The 21,774-nt window shown below is 38.8% G+C and overlaps 1 protein-coding gene across 5 annotated transcripts in view; it reads left to right on the forward strand.

Annotated features, from left to right (window-relative positions):
- Positions 1–20,988, forward strand: part of RPGRIP1L (RPGRIP1 like) — a 140,918-nt gene extending 119,930 nt beyond the window's left edge. For 4 of the 5 annotated variants that reach the window (XM_084645018.1, XM_084645021.1, XM_084645020.1 and 1 more), the window contains 2 exons: positions 9,029–9,162; positions 18,891–20,988. In XM_084645018.1, the coding sequence (XP_084501144.1) occupies positions 9,029–9,162; positions 18,891–18,994 (238 nt within the window). In that variant the 3' untranslated portion in view covers positions 18,995–20,988. The remainder of the gene's footprint in view (positions 1–9,028; positions 9,163–18,890) is intronic. The other variant, XM_084645022.1, reaches the window with a different exon arrangement.
- The last annotated feature ends 786 nt before the right edge of the window (positions 20,989–21,774 follow it).

Below are 21,774 nucleotides of genomic sequence, written 5' to 3' on the forward strand. Positions count from 1 at the left end.
TTTCTTTTGGAGGCCAGCCATCACAAATGTAGAGGACCCATTGATGTGAAGATCCATGCCATTTACAGGATAGTGGAATACCTACTAATTGTGTTTGAAGTGTGAGGTCATTTAATTATTTACACATTCACAGATACCCAGTGACATGTAAGGGCAGAGTTTGGTAATAAGATAGTTGTGTCTCTTTCTTCAATTTAACTTTAAAATTGAGTTCCATCCCTTGGCCAGAAGACAATTTTTAATTAAATCGGACAGGAAGCAGATCCCATAAGAGCATGGAAATATCACATCAAAAGCATGTTGAAGTTCCAAAATACAAATAAATTTTCATTTCAACAAATAAGCAGAGGACATCAGTTTTACCATGTAAATTAGCAAGTAGGAGAACACAGTATACTAGAGAATGCTACAGCACAGAAAACTAAGTCTTATTTTTTTTCTACCAAGGGTACATTCAGTGAGGCAAATAGCTATTCATGTAGGCCAAATACAGTAATTATATTCATTTCACACATTTGCCAAGCAGCATCTGAGCCATCTTGCAGAACAGCTCATAGTCACTATGAAATAACTGAAGGAAGTAGAAACAGCAATGGCATCCTCACCATGACAAAAAATCCCTTCTCTTTGTGCTCACTTTCACTGAAATTAATTTTGTGTTGGTGGAACATTTATCATAGCTTGGAGCCCTGGACTATGGAGATATTTGGATTCTGCGCTGACTCAACATCAGGACAAGAGACTTGCTACTAGTCCAGTCTCCAGTTCTGTTCCAACAATGGGACCACTAGGAGAGGAAACCCATGACATGGCATGATCCTCCCCAAAGCCATTGGTTTTGGATCTTGCTCATTTTAAAACTGGCTTAGCTGCTCCCTCAACACGTTTGCATTCACACGACCTTACGTAATAATATCAGGGCTTTTTTAGCTGAAACAGGAACTAAACTAATTCTTTAAAGTTCAGGAAACAAAATGAACGTGGATATGAATATCAGTCAAAATTGGCTGCACATGGTCAGGGCAAACATTTTGGTTTTATTATAAACGCAGTTCTATGAGGGGGGTACATATTCAGGTTTTGGTGGGGAGAGATCATCTTGGGCAGCTTTTCAAATGAATCCTCACCCTATCACATGCAACATAGATGAAGTGACATTGTAAGGACACTTAAATACTACAGTGATGGGGTGCCATATTAGAACCTGCATAAATATATGGCTAAGATGGCAGACATATCCAGTTTTGCTCTTCTGGGAGGAAAATCACGGTAATGAAAGCCCTTTGAGAGATGGAAAGAAGTAAAAAAGAGGTGAAATTCAGAAATCCTTAGGTCTTCATGAGAAGATGGACATGCATTTCTGGTAAATATATGCTTATATGTGAAATTAGTCTGATAAATAGCATATCTCCACTCTCATCCATTATCCTTTTCTTAAAGAACAATGTGTCTTTCTTTTAAAACTTTCCCTTTATTTTTTTTATTAGTTTATATTTAACACAGTACTGTACTGTTTGCTTTTTTTTTTTTTTTTGTCTCTGCTGCTTCCTGATTGCGTACTTCTGGTTCCAAGTGTGTGGTTGACCAGTCAGTTTGTAACTCTGGTGTTCGTAACTCAGGTTCTACGGTATTGGAAGCCAAATGCTGTTGCCATTGGTGTTTGATCTTCTGGATCGCTTTAAAAGTTAAAGTACTCTCTAAAGCCACATCTATGATATAAACACAGGGATTAAATCTCATTGACATTGATATTTTCATAGATTTTTAACATAACATATTTGGTAATAAGCTGCAGAGCCAAACTTTTGTGATGTGACCAAATCTTATAATCATAGCAATGATTAAAGTGCTACTGAAAATAACAAATTTCACGTTGTATCTTCATGTTCCTTTGCCGTTCTATATTTACAGGTAAACAAATGCAGTTCAACATGGCAGTTCATATATTCAAAAGTGGATTTTTCTGGCTGTTCGTTAGAAAATGTTTTCAAATTAACTCAGTTGTTCTCCATTTTTCCTACTGTTTCACTTCTTCATGTAGAAAATTTCCTTCCTGAGGTTCATTTTGGTTCTATACTTAAATAAATGGCTTTATTGGCAGAAACTGCAATGATGTTTGGCATTCAGTGTATGCCACCTTATACTTATCAACCAATAAGAAAATATGAAGCTAAATAGAATGCTTTATTGTATTTAACATATGAGCAATAGGTAATCTGAGGAAATGGGGGCCATTCCTGGAATCGCATTTAGGTTAGCAAATGTGGAGTACCACACAATTTTCCTTCTTATGAGGCCCCACTAACTCTCTTCAGAATACTCTTCATTTTTTTTTAATCAGGAAAAGGCTTTGTCATTACACCACAGAACTCAGTCAGAAGACTCAAGTCCCCTGCATTTTCCCCACAGACCTATTATATAACCTTGGGAAACTCACGTACCCTCTCTGAGCCTCTGTTTCTACTTAGTTACCTTATACAAGTGTTGTGAGTCCCTACTGCATTAATGTTTGTCAAACTTTTTGAAAGCATGGATAAAAGTGCTAAATAAGTGAACATCTATTTTGATTTTGTGTGCAGTGTTGTAGCCATGTTGGTTCCAGGATATTAGAGACAAGATAGGAGAGACAGTATCTTTTATTGGACCCACTTCTGTTGGTGAAAGAGTCAAATCTTCCCTCTTTCACCAAAAGAAGTGAGTCCAATAAAAGATATTACCTCATTCCCCTTGCTTATGCTTTGATTTTATTTATTAAATCCACCAGTTATTTATTAAAATACACTAGGGCTGTCAAGCAATTTAAAAAATTAATTGTGATTAATCGCACTGTTAAACAATAATAGAATACCATTTATTTAAATGTTTTCTACATTTTCAAATATATTGATTTCAGTTACAACACAGAATACAAAGTGTAAAGTGCTCACTTTATATTTATTTTTATTACAAATATTTGCACTGTAAAAACCAAAAGAAATAGTATTTTAATTCACCTATTACAAGTACTGTTGTGCAATCTCTTTATCATGAAAGTTGAACTTACAAATGTAGAATTATGTACCAAAAAAAATCTACATTCAAAAACAAAACAATGTAAAACTTAAGAGCCTGCAAGTCCACTCAGTCCTATTTCTTGTTCAGCTTATCGCTCAGACAAACAAGTTTGTTTACATTTGCAGAAGATAATGCTGCCCGCTTCTTGTTTACAATGTCACTTGAAAGTGAGAACAGGCATTTGCATGGCACTGTTGTCGCCAGCATCACAAGATATTTACATGCCAGATGCACTAAAGATTCGTATGTCCCTGGATGCTTCAACAACCATTCCAGAGAACATGTATCCATACCGATGATGGGTTCTGCTCGATAACAATCCAAAGCAGTGTGGACCAACCCACGTTCATTTTCATCATTTGACTCAGATGCCACCAACAGAAGGTTGATGTTCTTTTTTGGTGGTTTTGGTTCTGTAGTTTCCACATCAAAGTGTTGCTCTTTTAAGACTTCTGAAAGCATGCTCTACACCTCGTCCCTCTCAGATTTTGGAAGGCACTTCAGATTCTTAAATCTTGGGTCAAGTGCTATAGCTATCATTAGAAATTTCACATTGGTGTCTTCTTTGCGTTTTGTCAAATTTGCAATGGAATTGTTCATAAAACAAACAACATGTGCTGGGTCATCATCCAAGACTTCTATAATATGAAATATATGGCAGAATGCCGGTAAAACAGAGTAGGCGACATACAATTCTCCCCCAAGGAGTTCAGTCATAAATTTAATTAACGCATTATTTTTTTTAACAAGCATCATCAGCATAGAAGCATGTCCTCTGGAACGATGGCTAAATCATGAAGAGGCATATGAATCTTTAGTGCATCTGGCATGTAAATATCTTGCAATGCCAGCTACAACAATGCCATGCAAATGCCTGTTCTCACTTTCTGGTGACATTGTAATTAAGAAGTAGGCAGCATTATCTCCCTTAAATGTAAACAAACTTGTTTGTCTTAGCGATTGGCTGAACAAGAAGTAGGACTGAGTGGACTTGTAGGTGCTAAAGTTTTACATTGTTTTGTTTTTGAATGCAGTTATTTTTTGTACCTAATTCTACATTTGTAAGTTGCACTTCCATGAGAAAGAGAAAGAGTACTTGTCTGAGGTGAATTGAAAAATACTATTTCTTTTGTTTCATTTTTACAGTGCAAATGTTTGTAATCAAAAATACTATAAAGTGAGCACCGTACACTTTGTATTCTGTGTTGTACTTGAAATTGATATATTTGAAATTGTAGAAAAACGTACAAAAATATAAAATAAATTTAAATTGGTATTCTATTGTTTAACAGTGCGATTAATCGCGACTATTTTTTTGAGTTAATTGCGTGAGTTAACTCCGATTAATCAACAGCCCTAAAATTCACCTCTCCTATGAAATCTTCAAATCACTCAACAGTGGTTAAGTAGCTGGTACCCACTGATCACAGTTCATTACGCTTACAATAATTGTCTCATTGTTACCTTGATCTCCTCCCACTACCCCCACGCCCCAAAAACCCTTGTCTGTAAGTTGTCTTTACCTGTTGTCTCTTGTCTTATATGCAGAATGTAAGCTCTTTGGGGCAAGAACCATCTTTTTCTCATAGGTGTGTATAGTGCTTAGCACTGTGGGGTTGGGCCTCAGAACAGTAATTAATAATAAAATGTATTAATTTCCTCTTGCTGCCAACGGTAGTCCTGTATCTGGAGTACTCACTGTTTAAAGAAATTCTGTTTAAAATTCCTTTATCCCTTGGATGTCCATTTACATACAAGGTTTGTTTCGGTATCCACTCTTCTTCCCTTGGAATTTTTATCAAATATTTCTCAATGGTACCTTTGATAAGGTGGCAAAGTCTTTGCCCACCCTGTTAGCAGGTAGTGGACCCTGCCTGGAAATGCTTACTGGTTCCTGCTGACTCATTGGTTGCACTGCTGATTAGCCTACTAAACCACAGAAAGGGAATGTAGGGAGTGGCTCTCTGGGCAGAGAGAACTAGAGTCTGTGAGAGAGAACCTAGAGCAGTGGTTCTCCAACTTTTGTACTGGTGACCCCTTTCACATAGCAAGTCTCTGAGTGCGACCCCCCCACCCTTAAAAATTAAAATCACTTTCAAAATATATATTTAACACCATTATAAATGCTGGAGGCAAAGCGGGGTTTGGGTTGGAGGCTGACCGCTCATGACCCCCATGTAATAACTTCACAACCCCCTGTTTGAGAACCCCTGACCTAGAGGGAAACACTAGGAACAGCCTCACAAGGATAAGAAATCTTATCCCTGTGTTGTGTTTTTGCTATTTTAACTGCCAATAAGAAAGAACCCTACAAAGACTGAGTTTGATCACTGTGTATTCTGTGCTACAGTGAGGTAAGGACTCTGCTGGTTCACAATTCCTTCTTCTATCTTCACCATCCCAATCACATAACTGATTTCTCCCAGTGTTTGAGTAACCATAGTTGCTGAGTCACCTTGGCTGCACTCTGTGCTTTTAAGAATAAGTACCCGATATTCCAAACGTGCCTTTGTCAGTCTCTTTTAGAGAGTTTGAATAGTTTTCTCTGATGTTCATTTGATACTTCTCTTTTGTATCCAAGAATTATTTCCTTTTTTGTTGTGTTTTTTTATTTATTTGCTCCTGTTGTTTAGTGCTATGCCAAAGATTTTAGAGTTGTATCCATCATAATCTGCCAGATCTTCTGCCTTCTTAATGTAGCTTCCGAGGTATTCTTTTTTGTCCCCTTTTTTTTTCTTATTTCAGTATGTTTGTTGTTCCCTAAAAACAGGTGTTTAAGTAAATGAACTAAATATGTATTGTTAATTATAGTAACTGAATACAAAAATACAACACTATAAAAGTATGTTTCAGTGGTTGCTAATACTGTTAAAGGCTTTTAGGAGGATTTGTTTATATTTTGTTTAAGATATCATCTCTCATGGACCTGGATTTTGTGTAACTTGATTTTCTCATTGTGGATCATGGTTTTTGAACAATATTTTAAGTGGTAAAGTTTACAAGGATTCATGGTTTAAACAGCATTGCCAAGACATATCAAAAGAGTAGTTAGCTCTGAATTCCTGTCATTTGGTCAGTCCCAGTGTCTTTGGCCTCTGCACAGGCCACTAATTGAAGTCCGCTCCAACAGAACACTACAATTATATCTTTAGAAGGAAAGTAATACTTGGATGCAGTGACTGAAATTTAAGTTTGCAGAAGATATGCAAACATTTTGTATAGCTGTTGGGCTTAGACATTAAGGATGGGCAAGTATTCCCTTATTTGAATTGGATAATAATTGTGTTCAGAAGTCTTACCAAATACACTATATTTAGATTTTTTTAAAACATACAGTGGGTACACAGTAATGGGGATAAAATATTAACTATATTTGTCAGGGGAATGAGGGCAGCAGCATGAGAGCAGAGAAAAAACGGGAAATTAAGATTTTTTTCTTTTATGGATGTTGATAATGGACATGGCAAAAAGACACAGGGATGGGGGACATAGGGCACAGCAAAAGGAAACAGAATAGGCAAAAAGTTTGGCAGGTATGTATGAGGCATTCAGTGCATGCAGCTGCAACAGCAGGAGGGCAGGTAAAGAGAAGATCAGAACTGATTTTTTTTCCATTTAAATTGTAATAAGTGTCTTCATACCCTTATGAAATTATCATAGCATTATTGACTAAGACAAGAATCACTCTTTACTGACGATGGTAACTATCAAAGGACTCAAATTAATGAATACCGGAAATCCACATGGAGATGCACTTGCTGTGTATTTATACGTGATTGCTGGATTTAATTACTATGCAGCTTTGAACACCAAATACATAACACTCTATTACAAAGTTAAACCAATTTCAACTTCATGAAAAAACTTGTACAGATATTACAAAGATGTTATTCTGGGGCAGCAGGTTTCGGATTCTAACTTTTGTTGTTGTTTTGGAACATAGAATCATAGAATATCAGGGTTGGAAGGGACCTCAGGAGGTCATCTAGTCCAACCCCCTGCTCAAAAGCAGGACCCATACCCAATTAAATCATCCCAGCCAGGGCTTTGTCAAGCCTGACCTTAAAAACTTCTAAGGAAGGAGATTCCACCACCTCCCTAGGCAACGCATTCCAGTGTTTCACCACCCTCCTAGTGAAAAAGTTTTTCCTAATATCCAACCTGAACCTCCCCCACTGCAACTTGAGACCATTACTCCTTGTCCTGTCCTCTTCCACCACTGAGAATAGTCTAGAACCATCCTCTCTGGAACTACCTCTCAGGTAGTTGAAAGCAGCTATCAAATCCCCCCTCATTCTTCTCTTCTGCAGACTAAACAATCCCAGTTCCCTCAGCCTCTCCTCATAAGTCATGTGTTCCAGACCCCTAATCATTTTTGTTGCCCTTCACTGGACTCTCTCCAATTTATCCACATCCTTCTTGTAGTGTAGGGCCCAAAACTGGACACAGTACTCCAGATGAGGCCTCACCAATGTCGAACAAGAACTAGTGATGTTTTTCTTAGCTAGGATATTCTCTTCTAGTCACTATTACAGATGTGTAAATTCCCAAATATCATACAGCTGAATATTTTGCAGTTGATTTACTGCTTCACTGAATATGGCTAGTATTTCTGCTATCTGGCTGATTTATTATTTGGTTTGCCTAGCCCCTATATCTCTACCATCTATTTATCATGATTCAGTATAATGCCAAGAGAGTGAGTGACCTTTGCATTTTGTTGTGTGCCTAGAGTTTATTACGTGGTATAACCCTGAAGTAAAGCAGCAGATCTTCTGCTTGAGGACTTTCTGTAGCACAGAAAGATTTAACCAGCAAAATTCTGACAATATTTAATTAATCATTTTCAGCCTGAAGTATACATATGCCAGCCAAGATTAAAAACATAACATGGAAATTGATTATTCCAGGTTCCCCCTCCACCCAAAGACAGTTTATTTGCCATTTCAAACAAATTGCAAATAAAGGTCATCACAGTAAAAAGCACAGTAGTGCTTTACATTTTCAAAGCATTATACATACATGAGTGCTCATAAAAAGCTCTGAGAGTTATGTGGGAATAATCATTTCTGTACTTCAGTTTCCTAATTTTGAAAATGGTGAAGTGATTGAACAATATGAGCTAAGAATTTAGAAGTTTCTGGCTCTGAGAGGTATGTTCAGTCCTGTAGACAATTCTGCCTCTCTTAATATATTACTGTGTGATCAACAATTAGGTGTCACCTTATGAAAAAATGTATTTAATCTAAAACAGGGGATCTCAACTTGGGGTCACAAATGACCAGTCCTTCCCATATTTCTAATTGGAGGAGGAGAGGTATATCTCAGCCAGCTGGGAAGGCAGTGGAGGTGTACTTGGATGATGTGCTATGAAAAATTGAGTCCTGCTATGAAAAGTGTTGAGAAGCATTAATCAAAAGCAGTGGCTTTCAACCTTTCCAGACTACTATCTATACCCCTTTCAAAGGAGTCTGCTTTATCTTGCATATACCAAGTTTCACCCCACTTAAAAACTACTTGCTTACAAAACCAGACATAAAAATACAAAAGTGTCTCAGCACACTATTCCTGAAAAATTGCTTATTTTCTCATTTTTACCATATAATTATAAAATAAATCAATTGGAATATAAATATTATACTTCCATTTCAGTGTACAATGTATAGAGCAATATGAAAAAGTCATTGTATGAAATGTTAGTTTGTAATGACTTCGCTGATGCTTTTTATGTAACCTGTTGTAAAACTAAGCAAATATCTAGATGAGTTGATGTACCCATGGAATACCTCTGCATACCCCCAGGGGTATGTGTACCCCTGGTTGAGAATCACTGATCAAGAGTTGTTTTATATGCTAAATTGGGAAATTCTAGATATGCTCTGCCTTTATATTTGTTTTATTCTCTGAATTTAGTCCCCAAGTGATTGGGTGTTATGGATCATTTCAAGGGTGAGAATTTTTGTTTTATTCTCAGCATACGATTTACAGTGGTTAGTGACCCTCCAGAAGATGAACAAGATCTTGAGTGTGAAGACATTGGCTTTGCTTATGTCAGTCTAAGGGAGATATTTCAGAAAGAAAGAGACATAATTGAGCAAGATATTGATGGTAAGTTTAGCAGAATTCTTAGGTTTAACTTTTGACATCTGTTCATTTCAAAATTTTACTAGAGTTTTTCTTCTCTACTCTGAGAGGTTTAATACTTAATGATTTAATTATTATTATAATATTGAACCATACAGTATCACTTTAATAAATTATCACAGTTCATCTGCACATACAACTTATTCCTGAAAATAAATAATATTCCCTAAAACTGAAAGAACTTAGTAGAATTAATATAATCTTCTAACTAAGAGTTATACAGTCCCTGGTTTGGAAAAAATCTGAACAGTATTACTAGTAAAGTAGTATTAGATTAATCAGTTTACAAAACCTGAGACTGTTAGGCCTAATTACTCACTAGTATATTTTTATCTTTTGTACAAGCAGAGTATTTCTTTAAATGCCAGGAAAGCCTCTGAACTTCTTAATTTTATATTCAACATTTTTGTCAATAATTTCCTACTGCAAATATCCATTGCAGGCAATTATAGCATCTCTGTGGTGTCAAAGGGCCAAATTTTGGTTCTGTTGAAGTCAATTTGAAAACCGCAGTGACTTCAATAAGTAATTGGGTCCCCTAATGTAGACCCTCAGGTTTTAGTCCCACAGAATGTTCATGTACTGTGTATAATACACACATGGTTTATGTAGTTCAACTGTCTGAATTCATGCTAAATATACCAATTCTGAATCTTAAACAAAGATACTCTGTCCTCTGTATGAAATGTGTATCTAAGACATGACAAAAGAGTATTGATTTACATTCGATATTCAGTTAGAACAAACTCAATTACTGTTGATTAATTTCCCATCTGGCAAACATAGGTGGTGATTGTCTGTCTGGAGCAGGGAGGACCACCTGAAGAAGTATGATGAGATGCTGAATCTTTCATTTTCTTGTGGGGAGGAGAGAGGTCTCCCTCCTGGCTTCCTCTAGCCCTTCCCATCCCCCACTTGGCCTCCAGCCTAAACAGTAACATCTACACTGCTATCTGTAGCCCTATATCATGAGCCTGAAACAGCTCTAAAACTCACTGCCACTGAGGTGGGTTTTTTTTTTTTTTGGCAATGTAGATGTACCCTCAGAGTCCCTCCCATTGCCCGAGGTCACAGGGAAGAGGCTACAGCCAATACACTTCTCTTTCTCTTCCCCACCTGATGTGGGAGCTGACTTGGTGTTGGACGTGCAGAGGAAACTGAATGATGGGATATTGAGTTCTTGAGTTAGTAATGTGGTGGGGCTGAGTGCGGAATGAGTGACTGATGCTTCTTATCTATTCCCGATACCCATTTTTTGTGTGTGCTTGCAACTGTGCTGGAGCTGAAATTCCAGAGTACACTATGCACTTCTAAGTTCCTAGAGCACATGCCAGAATTCAAGTGAAGTAGGTAAATGATGAGAACAAGCAGATTTCCATACACTGAAAGAGTTTCAGTTCTTTGAATCAATGAGTATGTGGGTTTGGGCTGGTTCTTATTTTGCCTGAACCATTTATTCTCTCCCTAGCAGTGATGATTCTCTGAAGAGCTATACAGAACATTATCTATTCTAAGTAGTCTCTTAACAGAGAATTTTTGTGTCCTCCTACCTTTAGTCTTCTAGCTCTTCAGTCATATTTCCCAACTGACAAAATTGATTTGTTATGTAAACGTGATGCAGTGGATACTAATCATAGAATCATAGAATATCAGGGTTGGAAGGGACCCCAGAAGGTCATCTAGTCCAACCCCCTGCTCGAAGCAGGACCAATTCCCAGTTAAATCATCTCAGCCAGGGCTTTGTCAAGCCTGACCTTAAAAACCTCTAAAGAAGGAGATTCTACCACCTCCCTAGGTAACACATTCCAGTGTTTCACCACCCTCTTAGTGAAAAAGTTTTTCCTAATATCCAATCTAAACCTCCCCCACTGCAACTTGAGACCATTACTCCTCGTTCTGTCATCTGCTACCATTGAGAACAGTCTAGAGCCATCCTCTTTGGAACCCCTTTTCAGGTAGTTGAAAGCAGCTATCAAATCCCCCCTCATTCTTCTCTTCTGCAGACTAAACAATCCCAGCTCCCTCAGCCTCTCCTCATAAGTCATGTGTTCTAGACCCCTAATCATTTTTGTTGCCCTTCACTGGACTCTCTCCAATTTATCCACATCCTTCTTGAAGTGTGGGGCCCAAAACTGGACACAGTACTCCAGATGAGGCCTCACTAATGTCAGATAGAGGGGAACGATCACGTCCCTCGATCTGCTGGCAATGCCCCTACTTATACATCCCAAAATGCCATTGGCCTTCTTGGCAACAGGGGCACACTGCTGACTCATATCCAGCTTCTCATCCACTGTCACCCCTAGGTCCTTTTCCGCAGAACTGCTGCCTAGCCATTCGGTCCCTAGTCTGTAGTGGTGCATTGGGTTCTTCCGTCCTAAGTTCAGGACCCTGCACTTATCCTTATTGAACCTCATCAGATTTCTTTTGGCCCAATCCTCCAATTTGTCTAGGTCCTTCTGTATCCTATCCCTCCCCTCCAGCGTATCTACCACTCCTCTCAGTTTAGTATCATCTGCAAATTTGCTGAGAGTGCAATCCACACCATCCTCCAGATCATTTATGAAGATATTGAACAAAACCAGCCCCAGGACCGACCCCTAGGGCACTCCACTTGACACCGGCTGCCAACTAGACATGGAGCCATTGATCACTACCCGTTGAGCCCGACAATCTAGCCAGCTTTCTACCCACCTTATAGTGCATTCATCCAGCCCATACTTCCTTAACTTGCTGACAAGAATACTGTGGGAGACCGTGTCAAAAGCTTTGCTAAAGTCAAGAAACAATACATCCACTGCTTTCCCTTCATCCACAGAACCAGTAATCTCATCATAAAAGGCGATTAGATTAGTCAGGCATGACCTTCCCTTGGTGAATCCATGCTGGCTGTTCCTGATCACTTTCCTCTCATGCAAGTGCTTCAGGATTGATTCTTTGAGGACCTGCTCCATGATTTTTCCAGGGACTGAGGTGAGGCTGACTGGCCTGTAGTTCCCAGGATCCTCCTTCTTCCCTTTTTTAAAGATTGGCACTACATTAGCCTTTTTCCAGTCATCCGGGACTTCCCCCGTTCACCACGAGTTTTCAAAGATAATGGCCAATGGCTCTGCAATCACAGCCGCCAATTCCTTCAGCACTCTCGGATGCAACTCGTCCAGCCCCATGGACTTATGCACGTCCAGCTTTTCTAAATAGTCCCTAACCACCTCTATCTCCACAGAGGGCTGGCCATCTCTTCCCCATTGTGTGATGCCCAGCGCAGCAGTCTGGGAGCTGACCTTGTTAGTGAAGAGTAATGTTTTCTACCCTTGAAACTACTTTCACAAATGCACCTAAAATTCTTAATAATCATTGTTTTGGGAAGTCATTAAAAGTGTAACAGGCAGAACTGTTGTATTTAGAACTAAATGTTGTTCTGCCAACATGTAGCGATTGGTGTAGGAAAATATGTTTTCCTTTTCTTTTTCCTAGTAACATAGGGAACCATTATTTGTTGACATTTTGTTTGTTTTAGATAAACTGTACCTATAATATTAATAGTAATAAATAGATGTGATCCCTTCCATCATCCCCTGGTGTCTTCAAATGTCCCAGATGTTAATTTCATTTTAGGATATGAAACTGCCAAATCTTATGAAGTAGTTTAGATGAAAGCTAAGAAATTGTACTTTGCCATGCTTTTTGTGCTTTTTGCTGCACTTGACAGGTTTCAGAGTAGCAGCCATGTTAGTCTGTATTCGCAAAAAGAAAAGGAGTACTTGTGGCACCTTAGAGACTAACCAATTTATTTGAGCATAAGCTTTCGTGAGCTACAGCTCACTTCATCTGATGATGTAGCTCACAAAAGCTTATGCTCAAATAAATTGGTTAGTCTCTAAGGTGCCACAAGTACTCCGTTTCTTTTTGCTGCACTGTAATTTTAATTTAAACCGGAAGGAAAGTACCAGTGTAAAAAGTTATAAACAGGTATTTGAGTACTGTGACAGTCAACAGTGCTGTATTACTTACATTCCACTTAATCCTCCTATAAAACATTTTGAATCTTGGATACCTTTCATGTTCAGGGTAAGAGAGGGACTAATTATCCTGGCTAACTGGTAGGTTTTATGCAAACCATCACTATTTGTTTTGTATTCTGTTCTATTTAGAGTCTTATACAGCATCAGTGTGTGTTCTGAATGTCTAGAACATGTGAAATTAGAGATACATGAACAGTTCTTCGAGTAGTATCCCTATGGGTGCTCCACTGTAGGTGTATGTGCACTGCTGTACCTTTAATTGGAGAATTTTGGTAGCAGTCTCCATTGAGCCCGCACATGTGCTCTCCCTCCCTCGTGGTCTGCCTCAAGGCTATCTAGCACTGCGTGGGCAACCCCCCTGCCACAGTTCCTTCTCAACCACTTTGGCCTTGAAATGGAGCGAGCAGTTGTCCCTTCCTTACCAGTGATCCCTTTATGTGATTGGCATAAATCGTAGGTTTTTTTTTTTCTTTTGTTCTCCTTAGCAGTTAGTGTTTCCTTTTTTACTCCGGTCTCCATGACAGTGGTACTGAGACAGGATTCTTGGCTATACCTTTCTGAGTTCCCCAAAGAGCTGCAGAAGACTTCCAGTTTGAAGGGCCCAGACTCTTCGCGGAGAAGACAGATTCTTCTCTCCACATCCTGGAGGATTCCCAGACCACATTACACTCCCTAGGAATCTACACTGCAGGACAGAAGAAAAGATATACCTTCAGCCACAGCACAGGTCACAATCTCCTCAGTACCCCCCATCTCAGCGGTGTTACGAGATGCAGTGTAAGAGGACCAGGACTCAAAAGTGGAATCAGTCCACATCCCGGTACACAACCTCTCAAACCGCCTCTTCTAAGCACTTTTGATGGGTTGGTCAAGGGCCCGAACAATTATACCTTGCAACATCAGCTTCCATCTACACACCTGTCATACCTCTTCAAAAATTGCCTGGCCCTACTTCACAAGCAGTTGGGAGAATACCACTTCTGACAGATGGGTCCTGGAGATTATTTTAAAGAGTTACACCATTCAATTCATATCCCTCCCCCATTCCAACCCTCCTTCTCCATCACCCTTCAGGGACCCTTCTCATGAGAACCTACTTCATCTGGAAATATATCATTTGTTATCCCTAGGGACATAAAACCAGTCCCAGTGCAACTCAGAAGCAAGGGGTTTTACTCCCATTATTTCCTGATCCTGAAGGCGAAGGGAAGTTGGAGGCCCTTTCTAAATCTAAGAGCATTAAACAAATATGGGAAGGCACAGACATTCAAGATGGTCACATTAGAAACCATTATTCCAGCTGTAGAGCAAGGAGATTGATTTCTGGCCCTCAACCTACAAGATGTCTACTTCCATATCTCAATACAGCCATCATACAGGAGATTTCCTACGGTTTACCTTTGGGCAGGACCATTATCAGTACAGACTGCTCCACCCAGGGTATTCTCCAAGATTCTCTTCATTGTAGCAGCGCACTAACTCCAGTACAGGGACTGGAGTTTATCAGCACCAACCTTGATGCAGTACAAGCGAGAGCATTCCTCCCGCTATGCAAACTCACCACCCTGGGACAGGCCTCTCTAATAGGCTGGGGAGCTCACCTACACAACCACAAGGTTTAGGGCAAATGGCCTTCCACAGAAGTGACCTTCCATATCACTCTTTTGGAGCTAAGGGCTGTCAGGAATGCCTGTGCACACTTTCTGCCTTTCATCAAGAACACCCACATAAAGTTCATGATGGACTTAATATGACTTGTATGTTTTACATAAATCGCCAAGGGGGTGCCAGATCTGCCAGGAAGCACTCAAACTTTGGAATTGGTGCATCCATCATAATGTGCTCACCTCAGCTGTCTATCTACCAGGGATACAGAATGTGACAGCCGACAGTCTGTCAGAATTTTTGTCACAATCATGAATGGGAACTGAACTCAGAGGTGCTACAAGACTTATTCGCCCTTTGAGAAAGCCTGACTACAGATCTCTTCATTACTTACTGGAACAAGAAATGTCCTCATTACTGCTCCAGGGCTGGCCTGGGGAAACATTCACTGGAAGACGCCCTCATCCTCATGGGACGGGGACCTCTTATATGACTTTTCCGAGTTTCCTCAGTTATCCAAGATCCTGTTAAAAATTCAGCGAGACAAAGCAAGACTTATTCTGATTGCCCGTCCTGGCCAAGACAAGTCTGGTTCCCTTACCTGACACAGATGGCAATATGCCCTATGGTTCCTCTTTGGACCATTTTTCACCTTCTCTCTCAAAACAATGAGCTGATCCTTCACCTCAACCTGCAGGTCCTCCACCTCCAGGCTTGGCTTCTTCTTAGTTCCAAGGCTTAGAGGCAGAATGCTCTGACGAGCTGAAAGATGTGTTGCTACACAGCCAAAAGTTGATCACTCAACATACTTACCTACAAAATGGAAACAATTCCAAGTTTGTTGTCATTCTAAATACACAGACACAACCTTATCTTCCCTCCCTCTCATTTTACACTACATTTTAGACCTCAAGAGGTCACTCTCTCCTCACATCAGCTCCCTTAAGGTACATCTAGCAGCGAAAACTCTTTCAACCGCCAGGTAGACAGATATTTGGTGTTTGTTCACCCACTGACGTGTAGATTCCTTAAGGGCATTAGAAATCTCTTCCCGCATGTGAGAGCACCCACTCCAGCCTGGGATCTTAACATAGTTCTCAGGGCTTTGACTAGGCCTCCCTTTGAGTCCATGGCAACTTGCTCTTTCTTATACCTGTCCATGAAGACAGCATTTCTAATTGCCATCACCTCCGCTGCGCACATAGGAGAAATAGCGGCCCTGATGGCACACCCACCATTCAGTCTTTTTTAAAGACAAAGTAACTCTAAAGCCATATCCCAAGTTTTTCCCTACTTTCTTTTGCACTTTCCATATGAATCAATAGATCCATCTCCCTGTTTTTTTTCCCAAAACCACATTGTGACAACAGGGAGACAATTCTGCATATGCTAGATGTTAGAAAAACACTAGCATTCTACTTGGACAGGACTAAAGACTTCAGGAAATCCCCTAAACTCTTCCTTTTGTTCACAGAAAGATCCGAAGGCTCTGTGATATCATCTCAAAGACTATCCAAATGGGTTTTTGGTTGCATTAATCACTGTTATCAAGAGCGCAACCTGCTGCCTCCGTCCAGAGTCCATACGCACTCCGCAAGATCAATTTCTACCTCGATCACATTCCTTAAAGATATCGCTATCTCAGTAATCTGTAGAGCAGCGACTTGGGCCTCAGCCCATACTTTCGCAGAACATTATGCTATCACTGAATATTTGGCCCCCGACGCCATCTTCAACTCCACTGTACTCTGTAGTACGAGACTCCGCTCTGAAGTCCCAGCCTCCAGTGGTGGGTACTGTTCAGGAGTCACCGACAGTGGAGCACCCACAGGGACAGTACTCAGAGAAGAAGAGGAAGTTACTCACTTTGTGCAGTAATGATGGTTCTTTGAGATGTGTCCCTATGCGTGCTCCACAACTCGCCCTCCTCCCCTCTACTTCAGAGTTCTCTATAGGGCTCTGCAGTAGACAAGGAACTGAGGTGGGGTTCACCCACATAGTGCTAGATAGCCTCAAGGCAGACCATGAGGGAGGGAGAGCACATACGCAGGCTCAACGGACACTGCTACCAAGAATCTCCGATTAGAGGCGCAGGGACACATCTCGAAGAACCATTGTTACTGCACAAGGTGAGTAACTTCCTTTTATTACACCACAACAGGAAAAGAACATCTCTCAAGAAATTTCCTCAGTGTAAATCATTGTAAAAATATTCTTCTTGAAGATCAGGCCTTTTAGGTCCAGACCTTTACTAAATTTAATAATAATAGGCACTTATTGAATATAGCACCTTTCATTTGGGATTCTCAAGCTCTTTACAAATAATGAAGCTTATCAAAATCCCTCTGAAGTGGTGGTGGTTATACTTTTTTCCGTTGATGAATAAACTGATGCACAGAGAGGTTAAAGGGGCACTGCGAACTCAAAATCTAGTTAATTAAAAAAATTGTATAAAAGTAGTTTCAAAAACTACATCTACACTTTGCCATTTTTGTGGTTTTAGAATCCCATTTTCTTTTTAAAATGTTTTACTGTCCTGGGTTGTTGTATGGAAGGCATGCAAGAAGATCCGGAGAAAGTGCTTGACACAAGGGAAACATTGGCACTAAATATACACTAAGTGCTATCAAAAGAACAATGTAAATAAGTGGAAAAAATACAGGAGAAATAGTGTTTTTCTCTAATCTTTCAATTTATAGCAATCTTAAATGTTACTTGTGACAATAGTAGGTAAAAAGAAAAACATCCAAAAATGTACATTTTAAGCTAACAGTGTACACTTTTAGTGCCTTGTCCAAGCATGCACAAAATCAATAGCAGTGCTGGAAATAGAATCCCAGAGTCCTATCCTGTCTGTCCTTTAAGTTATCAACTACACAACACTGTCTCTTGTACATATAAACAAACTTAAAGTTACAGAGAGTGCCTTACCCTCTTCTTATTCCAAGCTTGTCCTGAGCTGCCCTAACAGTCTGGAAATAGTGGCATGAAGTAAAGCTGTCTGCAGGTTCCCAGGTGAGGTATCCTGGTCCCTGCAATGAATACAACACATAATCATACCATTTGCTTACTGCTAAATTAGCTCTGAGGGGCTGTTCTGACCCAACCGCCACCCCCAAAACTTTGTGTTTATTCAAAAAAAAATTCTATTGAGACTTTCGTTAGAGGAGCCTCATAGCCTTGCATAGAGGCCCAGGAGAGAGGAGTATGTTTGCTAGCAGCACTTTGGCAATCACAGCAGCAGAGCCTCTCATTGGACTTCTTTAGACTGGAAAAATTAATGGTATTTTAAAATGTGTAAGCTTAATGTTAAATGTCAAGTTTTTAAACACCATTGAAGCACCCAATGTAGACAAAGATGTTGATTTTTAAAAAATGTGTTATCTGGTCACGGTTCACCCTAAGAGGGAATAATGTCTTTGTCTACATTTGTCTACAGCATGCAAGAAGCCTGGAGTCAAAATCATATTGTGCTTCACTCAGACAACATCAGCTTGTCATCTGTATATTAATATCTGAACTGCATGATTCAAGCCCCAATCATGCACACAGCCGGCTATAACACAGACAATTCACACCTCATCTGCTTGTGTACTAATGCATAGATAACAAGGGTCTGATTCTGCTGCTACTGAAGTTGATGGCAACACACTGATTGACTTCAGCAAGAGAAGGATCAGACCCTAAATGTATATGTGTCCTCGTGTGATATTTATTTACTATGAAAAATGAACAAACAATTTGGGAAGGTATATAATAAATACTGCTTTCTTAGCTTGAAAATTAAACCTTGCACCAATCATTATTGAGGTGGAATTTAAAGTATTCCTCCATCCTAGTGTTGAAAGGACTCAATCCTGTAAGGTGCCGAGCACCATCTCCTCCCCCTCACTTCAGTTGGGTAGATAGTACTCAGCATCTTGCAGGATTGAGCACTAGAACTGACAGCCATTTTTTTAACCTTGTATGGTTGCCTTTTAATCTTCCCAAATGCTAAAGTGAAATAATAGTAACACAAAAACTAAATTAAATTGCTAATATTGTTGTCTGATGTTTCCTTTCTAGTTTTCGATTCACAAGATGATAGTGCAATAATTGGAAAGCTCAAAGTAACAGTGGAGGCCCTCCATGTTCTGCGCTCAGTCTATGAGGAACACAAAGATGACTAGGAGGCATGAAAGAAAAGTGTGCCTACAGATGCTACTTCTCCCAGTGTAAATACATGCTTGATAGCTCTTCGAAGATGAGATTTTTGTAATTACTACAGTATATTTAATGTATAATTTATATGAAAAGCATGCTTGATTTATAGTTGTAAAGTTTTGTATACTTTTCAGTCTGTTTGTTTTTATATTTCCCCCTAAGGCTAAGACTCTCTCCACAATGGACAACGTCTTGTAAATAATTAATACCTACATGATTGAATGATGTGCTTTATTTGCATTTTCAACATTTTTCTTACATAAAACAGTAATAAAAATGCAAGTTGAATTTTTAATTTTTAATAAAAAAGCTTAAGCCTTAGAAAACTGATTAAAAATACTTTTATGTTATCCCTAATCACCCCACTAAATGCAATGCCTGTGATTAGCCTCATTAAGAATTTTATACTGTGAAGATTTTATTAGAAGCAATATATGAAAATCACTTGGATTAATGTGTTAATCTGCCTCTTTAAAATGCTAATATCCATTTTATGCACATTAAATCTCAGTATGCGTTTTCTTTGATGCATGCAGTTTCTATCAATTAAATATAAAGAATGAGGCTAGTTGCAAGACTTATTGAATTACTGCAAGCTTTTTTAAAAATAACTTTTGCCCTTCTACTAACATTATAAGTAGTTGTTTATGATTATCATGATTTGAAGGAGGGGGAGGGTGGACTCAATTTTCATATGCTGTAAAAGAGATTTACAGTTTCAACTAACAGCTATCAAAGCACAGAAAGAAAATATAAAAGAATCCATCTGATTCAGTTCCGCTTAGTTTGAGCTGTAGGGACAGGCAAGTGTTTTTTTGATCACTTTTAAAACTTACATCAAACACATACAATGATCCTTGTATCTGGATAACCAGTGGCTAGAAAGGAGCTTGGAAAGTTAATTTTCTAGCTTTTAACCAATCTCAATGAAAGATTTAATTGATATTTTTAATGGAGTTGTGAATCAATGCAGGAAAAGGATTGTCTCTGGAGAACTAGGATATAATGCATTTCATTTTTTAATTTACTTTATTTGTCATTTTCTTCAAAGGATTTTATAGGCTGTGGGTTTTCACTGTTTGCAAACAGGCTATGTTTCTTCATAAGCATATGTAAAGTATTCAGAGAGATAAGTAATTTATTAAAATCTACCTAATTTGCCGTGATATATTAAATCTCTGCTTCAGTGATCACAGACCATTTCATTTAGAGAATTAGGCATTCGCTCTTTGTGTGATTAAACCTCTGGAAAATGAGTTCTTTGCTCCTATTTGTGAACATTCAAAGCCTGCTAATGGCAAGAAGATGGAATAGATTATGAGACAATTCATTACAGTTCAACAGCAAAAAAAAAAAAAAGCAGCTATAATGCAAAAATGCAAGTTTGAATATCTGCATACAGTTTGAACTATCTGTGCTCTAATCACGTTAATAATGTCTCTTCGTCTTTAGGAGGCTTTGAAATGATATCCATACAATATTAATTTGTTGATGTACATTATGAGGCCAATGGAATATATTCTGACCACAGATCTCTCTAAATTCTGCCATGAACTGATGGATGCCTCCATTTTAGGGCCTACCATCTCCAGGAGCAGTGTTGCTCTCATCCAGACTTTGTAAATCCTCACAATTCAATCCTCTGGAACATTCTGGAGACCACAGGCATCAGCATTCCTAAACTCCTCCATTCCTTGTAAACAGACATATGTATGTTTGTCACTTGGGCTGGCTCTTAGCTCATCGTTTTGGACACTATTTCTAGCTTTCTTTGGCACTGTGCATCTGTATTGTCATTAAGACTGGTATTATGTATTATGGTAATTTAAAACAGCTAGATTCAACACTGAGATTAACCAAGTGGCTTTTCAGAAATTTAGTTGTGGTATTCTACCAGGAGGTTCATATTATTGTTCTGATACTTTCAACCCAAACTAAATATCTTCCACATAAATAAAGAAGTGACTTGTATTGATTTTTGTGACTGTTTACTGAGCTACAAAACTATTACTAATGCTTATTTTCTTCTGAAGTAAACCATGTGGTAAAATTAGAAAATTAGTCATATTCATCTTACATGTTCATCAACCATGTTCATGTTATATTTACAGTAGCACCCTTAACATTTAATCTTCACTATCTGAAGTTGGAAACTGAGGCTAAGCTATCAAATTCATTACACACCGATCTCTATGGTAAATTACAGCAGTATATTCTGGTTGATATTTGGTTACATCAGGGGTAGGCAACCTATGGCACGTGTGCCGATTTTCAGTGGCACTCACACTGCCTGGGTCCTGGCCACCGGTCTGGGGGGCTCTGCATTTTCATTTAATTTTAAATGAAGCTTCTTAAACATTTTTAAAACCTTATTTACATATAGCAATAGTTTAGTTATATATTATAGACGTATAGAAAGAGACCTTCTAAAAAGGTTAAAATGTATTACTGGCACGCGAAATCTTAAATTAGAGTGAATAAATGAAGATTCGGCACACCACTTCTGAGAGGTTGCCAACCGTTGGGTTACATCATGTTAACCATTCTCAGTGACTATGACATTAACATGTATAATATGCTTCAGGTTCTTAACCATATTTCATTGTAAAGCTTACTATTTTCTAGTTTCTGATTTAAAAAAAAATCCCAATTCTTTTCATATTGTTGCTAGTAAAACATGTTATTTAGTGTGGATTTTCCCAGCAAATGAACTGAATCATATTACATCTCTTGCAACCTACACATT

Source organism: Lepidochelys olivacea (assembly GCF_965140295.1).
Source record: "Lepidochelys olivacea isolate rLepOli2 genome assembly, chromosome: 12".
Lineage (NCBI taxonomy): Eukaryota > Metazoa > Chordata > Testudines > Cheloniidae > Lepidochelys > Lepidochelys olivacea.